Raw genomic sequence first — 7,443 nt, forward strand, 5'->3', positions numbered from 1 at the left:
TAATAATGCAAGTGACCATTTAAAAGAATATGAACTTTTATTTCTAGTTACTGTAGAAGTGTTTACCATTGTAATGTAATTGAAATTTAAATAACTTTTAGTTATCCTCAATAAATAAACAAACCCCCAAAAATGGACTAATTTCTATAAGCAAAATTTAACTTAATATTGAACATCAAATGAGGTTGGGCTTTGTCTTTTTTTGTTGTTGCCATCACGGCATTCATGCTTGTTCGCCCATGTTGTATTATCACGTGACATTTGGCTTTAAAATCATATTTTTTTCCTCTTAAATTGTTTTACTTTGCAGAACTTCACTAGCGAGTAGCGAGGCACTCTGTAAGTGATTCCTGTGAGTGTAAAGCTGGCAGTCTTGCTCTCCGCATACCAAGAAAAAGACTGTGGATGACTGAGTAAAGGGCTCACTGGGTTCGGTTAATTCTACTGTTGAACAAACGTGCTCAGGTGCTGAGAGCGATGCAAACAGTGAGACATCTTTCTACCAATTGAAGCGAGAGACAAAGGAACACGAGGCTCAACAATACTGATTGGCAATTATTTCTGTCACTCAAATGCCAGTGACGACAGTTATGTTATCACACTAATTAAAACCTCAATGTCGATTAATCCTGCAGCCCTCTCCTACTCCCTAATTTATTTGTCAAATGATGCTATCAAAATACTAGATCCATCCATCGATTTTCTACCACTTGTCCTCTCGGGGATTTGTGTAAGTTATTTTCCATTTTTTTTAAATCCCTGATTTAATACTATTTAGGAGTTTTTCAGAGAGTCTATGATCCCTAAGCCCGGGCAGATAATACATTTAGCTATATTATGTCTCAAAAATTAGTGCCAATAAAGCATATTATTGTCATCATTTTTTTAAACCAATTGAAGCACTAATTTAATCATAATACATAATAATAGTAAACGCAATAAACTTGGATTTTTCATTAGTATTTTTTACCATTGTAATTGGAATGTCAAAAACTTTTGATTATTAAGTTAAAAAAACAATGTACATAAAATGGACTCAATCTTTGTTAGCAAAATTTATACTGAAATAAATATTGAATATTTCGAAGCTCAGTTCTGGTACCAGTTGGAAAATCTTTTTTTTTTTGGGGGGTGGAGAGAGGGAGAGAGAGGGAGAGAGAGAGAGAGAGACAGAGACAGAGACAGACAGAGACAGAGAGAGACAGAGAGAGACAGAGAGAGACAGAGAGAGACAGAGAGAGACAGAGAGAGACAGAGAGAGAGAGAGAGAGAGAGAGAGAGAGAGAGAGAGAGAGAGAGAGAGAGAGAGAGAGAGAGAGAGAGAGAGAGAGAGAGAGAGAGAGAGAGAGAGAGAGAGAGAGAGAGAGAGAGAGAGAGAGAGAGAGAGAGAGAGAGAGAGAGAGAGAGAGAGAGAGAGAGAGAGAGAGAGAGAGAGAGAGAGATAGCCATCACTTTCCAAACACACCTGATGTACTGGATTGTCCGTACATGTTGATAAATTAAGTTTGCTTGTGTTTGAAGTCGAAATATTCCAACACTGGAAACTTGGCTTTGCAATAATCTGTTCTCCTTCTTATTTTGTTACCTTGCAATGCTTCTCACCAGCAACAAGCAAGGTTCTGTTACTGTCGGAAGTTAGCAGTCCCGCCTCTACTCACAGAGACAAAGATTGTGGATGACTGACAAGAGGGTTTATACGAATATAGCAATATATCGATGCTGGCAAAGTTATCCAGTTCAATGTCATTTATCGTTTGATTAATTGACTTTTTGATTAACAGCCCAGGCCTAATAATCCCACAGTAAAAAATCTTCCCACCAGAAAAAGAGCAAAAGATGTCATGAAGCCTTCTTTGGTGAGCTCCCACGTTCCCCCGTACTCCTCCTCATCGATCTGCTGAAAGCTGCTGAAGTATACGTACAGGACACCCGCATTGATGATGCAGAATCTGAAGAAGCAAATGCAAAAAGGGAATATCAGCCTTTCAGAACAAACAAATGCAACATATAAAGTATGAGGAAATATGTTTAAGTCAGCAGTAGCTGAGGTTGGTCGGCAAAGCTGAAGAAGAATGCTTACTTACATGGCTATTCCCAAAAATCCTTTCAGTGGGGCAACCCCCCAAATTACACCAAGGATCACCGCAATGATTTGCCGCAGCCAGTAAATGACATCTAAAAACTCATCCTGCAACGACAAATGGGATTAAATAAATCACTGCAGCAATGTTACAAATTGATCCAAATAAATACTATGTTGTGTTGATAACAATTGTGTGCAATTCTATTAGGGTTGCGCTATATAAATTATAGAAATATGGCCGACAATAGAGATTTGAATACGAATGTCATGTCGTGATAATGCATGTTGATGACAAGTTTTAGCGGTCCCCGCCAAATTTGACAGCGACAAGCTGTAGGGAACGCTTCCTCAGCGCAACGCAGCATCGTCGCCAGGGATATAGCAGCAAACGTCCTTCCACATTGCAAAGCTGCTTCTAAGTCACTAACCAAGTACCATTAACACTTGAGGACGAAGAATAGCCAAAAATTCTAAACTACACACCACAAGGGGAAACAAGAAGCCATGCTAACTGGAGCTCTTAAATGTAAACAGATCATTACAAATATTGACGATACCAAGTATAGTATCCTGGGCTGCACTTGGTTAAACTGGGGCCTTAAACAGAATATAATACAACCGGAAATGATGTTACCACATACATCATAATTAGCAGCATTTTGTAATCCGTTTTGAAATGGTTCTATTATATGCCCAAATAAACATATTGTGATGTATTGTTAGCACAAGAGGATGCAATGTATATCGCAATATACCTGTAGATTTTAGGCCATACAGCACTACCCTAAGTGCAATTAATAACTACATGGAATAACATTTTTAATACACAAAAATATATGGTCACTTGCATCTGAATTTAAGGGCAGTTAATTACTGTTCATTTTCAATATACTTTGACTATTTTTGAGTTATAACAATGACTAGGAGTAGTGTTGCACACACTATGTGGTGATAGTTGACCTTAAGTCACAGTTTGGTGTCATGGAACAAAAACTGAGATCCTCACTTAAGTCGGAGTCAACAAAACAGTAACTAAAGAATGAATGCACATGGTTTCTTCTTGGCAAAATCATTGAATATAAATTGTTGGCAGTGAAAGACTGCACATTCATGCAATGTTTGTCATGCATGTACAACTATGCCACTAACACTTTAAATCATTCAGATTGGACTGCGTTTTAAAAAAAAACTGAATAGTACTAATCTTTAGCATGAGTGCAAGCTAATGTGCTCTGGTTAGCAAATCAGGTATTGGGAAGCCAACATGACGGATTGTATATCTAGAGCGCTGCTGACTGACCTTCTCCTCCCAAACTGCATTACTGTTGAACGCTTTGCTCCATGTGGATTGTTTTACACCCCCATTCTGTAGATGATTTTCTTCTTTCCGCTTCACGCTGCTCGTCATTCTCCACGGCTTCCTTTAGACACCAGTGTCGAAAAACAACAACTCAAAAGGACTTAAAAGTAAAGTAACGTGAATTAGTATAGTTGAATAAGGTTAGGTATTTGCGGTGAGGACTGTCCGCTGATCTGACAGATTTCAGAAGCTAGTTTGCAAAGGCCGACTGAGCATGCGCAACGTTGTTTGACCCCGACGAGGAACAGCCAATCAGAGAGTGCGACGTCCCTGCGTTTATGTTGCCAATAAGGCCAGTAAGATCTACAGCGACATCAGGTGGTCAGTTTCGGTACATATAAATACATGCATAAACAGTCGTGGTCAAAAGTTTACAGACACTTGTAAAGAACATAATGTCATGGCTTTCTTCAGTTTTCAATAATTTCTACAACTAAATTTTTTTTTGTGATAGAGTGATTGGAGCACATACTTGTTTGTCACAAAAAAAATTCATGAAGTTTGGTTCTTTTATAAATGTATTATGGGTCTACTGGAAATGTGACCAAATCTGCTGGGTCAAAAGTATACATACAGCAATGTTAATATTTGGATACATGTCCCTTGGCAAGTTTCACTGCAATAAGGCGCTTTTGGTAGCCATCCACAAGCTTCTGTCAAGCTTCTGGTTGAATTCTTGACCACTCCTCTTGACAAAATTGGTGCAGTTCAGCTACATTTGTTGGTTTTCTGACATGGACTTGTTTCTTCAGCATTGTCCACATGTTTAAGTCAGGACTTTGGGAAGGCCATTCTAAAACCTTAATTCTAGCCTGATTCAGCCATTCCTTTACCACTTTTGACGTGTGTAAAGGAATGGAGAAAAGGTGAGGCCTTTAATCCCAGGAACACCATACCTACCGTCAAGCATGGTGGTGGTAGTATTATGCTCTGGGCCTGTTTTGCTGCCAATGGAACTGGTGCTTTACAGAGAGTAAATGGGACAATGAAAAAGGAGAATTACCTCCAAATTCTTCAGGACAACCTAAAATCTTCAGCCCGGAGGTTGGGTCTTGGGAGCAGTTGGGTGTTCCAACAAGGCAATGACCCCAAACACACTTCAAAAGTGGTAAAGGAGTTCCCAAATCAGGCTAGAATTAAGGTTTTAGAATGGCCTTCACAAAGTCCTGACTTAAATGTATGGACAATGCTTAAGAAACAAGTACATGTCAGAAAACCAACAAATGTAGCTGAACTGCACCAATTTTGTCAAGAGGAGTGGTCAAAAATTCAACCAAAAGCTTGTGGATGGCTACCAAAAGCGCCTTATTGCAGTGAAACTTGCCAAGGGACATGTAACCAAATATTAACATTGCTGTATGTATACTTTTGACACAGCAGATTTGGTCACATTTTCGGTAGACCCATGATAAATTCATAAAAGAACCAAATTCATGAATGTTTTTTGGAACCGACAAGTATGTGCTCCAATCACTCTATCACAAAAAATAAGAGTTGTAGAACTTATTGGAAACTCAAGACAGCCATGACATTATGTTCTTTACAAGTTTATGTAAACTTTTGATCGCGACTGTATATATACAGTTCATGCATTTATGCAAATATAATACACAATAAATATAGTGTGTGTGTGTGTGTGTGTGTGTGTGTGTGTGTGTGTGTGTGTGTGTGTGTGTGTGTGTGTGTGTGTGTGTGTGTGTGTGTGTGTGTGTGTGTGTTAAAGTAAAAAGGAAGAAGACCATCTTGAACCTTATTGATGAATAAGACATCATTTGTCATTTATATTCTGCCAGTTATGTGAACCACACTTTATTGATTATCTGTGTGAGCTTTATTTATTCATCCAGTTTTCTGTGTGTTTGTGTTACATTTTGAGAGGAAGTGAACAGTGTCATGAATTGCTTCGAAAATGGAAAAAGGGTAGAATTAAATAAACTCTGCTTCTTCCTACTCATTTTCTGAGTTGGAATGTGAAACTGTAAATATGTGATGTACTGTATTGTAACTGCATGCATGTTCGAAATAAATTAAACTAATACCCACTTAACCTAACATGCATCTGTTTTAATGTGGGAGGAATTCCAGAGTACCTGAAGAAAACCCACAGAAATGGAAACTCCACACAGAGATGCCCAAAGGGTGATTTAAATCCCAATTTCCTCACTATGCAGCCAATATTTCATATGTACAATTTATATAAAGTTAAAATGCCAATGATTGGCACAAACACACTAGGTGTGGTGAGATTATCCTCTGCATTTGACCCATCACCCCCACCCCCTGGGAGGTGAGGGGAGCAGTGAGCAGCAGCGTTGGCCGTGCCCAGTAATCATTTTGGTGATTTAACCCCCAATTCTAACCCTTGATGCTGAGTGCCAAGCAGGGAGGTAATGGGTCCCATTTGTATAGTCTAACAACACCATTCTGTAAAATGTAGTCAGTAACAAAAATGATGCCACAGAACTATAATTACTTTTGATGTATAAAAAACAGCAACAAATATGTGCCACTTTGTTAGCTTTACAGCTGCTTTAAACACAGTAACTGGAGAATTGCTATGCACATTTTACTTCATAAAGGAACGAACAAATATGAGAGGAGGAATAGATCATATTTTTAAAGTGGTTATGTAAACTAAATTGCACAGAAAGTGGAGCCAGATGTAAATAAAATGCAATTACAGAAAAGACAATATATAAACATATTAACATAAGACTTGATGAACACATCAAACCATACAGTGTATATTGCTTCTTTCAAAAGTTTTAACAGCCATTTATTGGATTAATGTCATACACTGGTATGTCCAGTAGATGGCCTCCTTTTGATTGTTGAGCTTGACATACCATGGATCCACATGCTTTTAACAACAACTGGAGCTCAAAATAACCATGACAGTTTGACCCCAATTTTCCTGAGCTGATTATATATTAGTAACTCCATGTAGTAACGACATATCTTCCACACGTTGTGTGTACTTTTTGTGTGAATTTTCATTAAAGACAGACAATATTAGACAGACAATATTACAATTTAATTAAAAGTTTTATTTTATAAATTGACAATGAGGATTATGGGGATTTTGGACTAAATTTTGCCTTAATATTGTTTTGGTTCATTTCTATCTAACAAGATGAACACATTGTTTTACGCTCGATATAACGATATTCAGCACAGACACAATATGTGATATTTTATCTAACAAAGAATTCACCCATGTGTGGACATTTTAGGTGTGCCCATGCCTGACTGGATTGACAGCCAGCTAGGCAAAACCAGATATTGTTGCAGGCAATACCTAGCTTCAAACGTTGAAAGTTCAGTATATTACAGATCCTTAACTTGCAAGTTTGGTGGAGAAACATGCATGGTTCTGAAATAGCTTTTTGGGGTTTTTTTGTGCATGAAATACAGTTAGAAGAAGTGTGTCTACTACAGACAAGCACTCAAAACATTTTCTCTTCAGTTTGCATCCTTGTGGAAAGTTTTACCATGGCTGTTTTGTACACTGGTATGTAATATTGTTTCATAAAATGCATCATTTGGTTGACTTCATTGTAATGTAGGCAATGAAGTCAGGCTATGAAGGCAATAAAGACGGCTAATAGCCTGGATAGCAGCCGTGAGACTATCAAACATGACTTTTAACACCATCACCTGGTACATGTTGGTGTTTTCACAGCAGTTTTCGGCTGGTAAGTTCAAATAAAGGCATTTTTAATTATGTTTCACGTGTAGCATTTAGTAGGCTGTTAGCGTTAGCCAAGCTTGCTGCAGGTAACAACGTACAGTATTTTGGGGGGAAAAAAGCATTTTGTCTGTTTACGTCTAGTCTCGGGTAAGCACAAAAATGAATGAGTATTATTTTTGGAGAACTAGTGCATTTATCAAAGTATCTTAAACTAATAAGCGGCTTACTCTTTCGGGGAAACCTACTTGTGAAATGAGACTGGACACCATCTATTCATCTCAAACACATAAGAGATGAAAGCCGTAGATT

At 38.0% G+C, this 7,443-nt stretch overlaps 1 protein-coding gene across 1 annotated transcript; it reads right to left on the bottom strand.

The window, feature by feature from the left end:
• Positions 1-1,627: 1,627 nt before the first annotated feature.
• Positions 1,628-3,683, bottom strand: LOC133652989 (GEL complex subunit OPTI-like). The gene is made up of 3 exons (XM_062051967.1): positions 3,384-3,683; positions 2,085-2,188; positions 1,628-1,949 (listed from the first exon to the last, which is right to left on the bottom strand). The coding sequence occupies exons 1-3, from the start codon at positions 3,489-3,491 to the stop codon at positions 1,775-1,777; spliced, it is 387 nt and encodes a 128-aa protein (XP_061907951.1). The 5' UTR covers positions 3,492-3,683; the 3' UTR covers positions 1,628-1,774.
• Between the last annotated feature and the right edge of the window lie 3,760 nt (positions 3,684-7,443).

Source organism: Entelurus aequoreus, linkage group LG07, assembly GCF_033978785.1.
Source record: "Entelurus aequoreus isolate RoL-2023_Sb linkage group LG07, RoL_Eaeq_v1.1, whole genome shotgun sequence".
NCBI lineage: Eukaryota > Metazoa > Chordata > Actinopteri > Syngnathiformes > Syngnathidae > Entelurus > Entelurus aequoreus.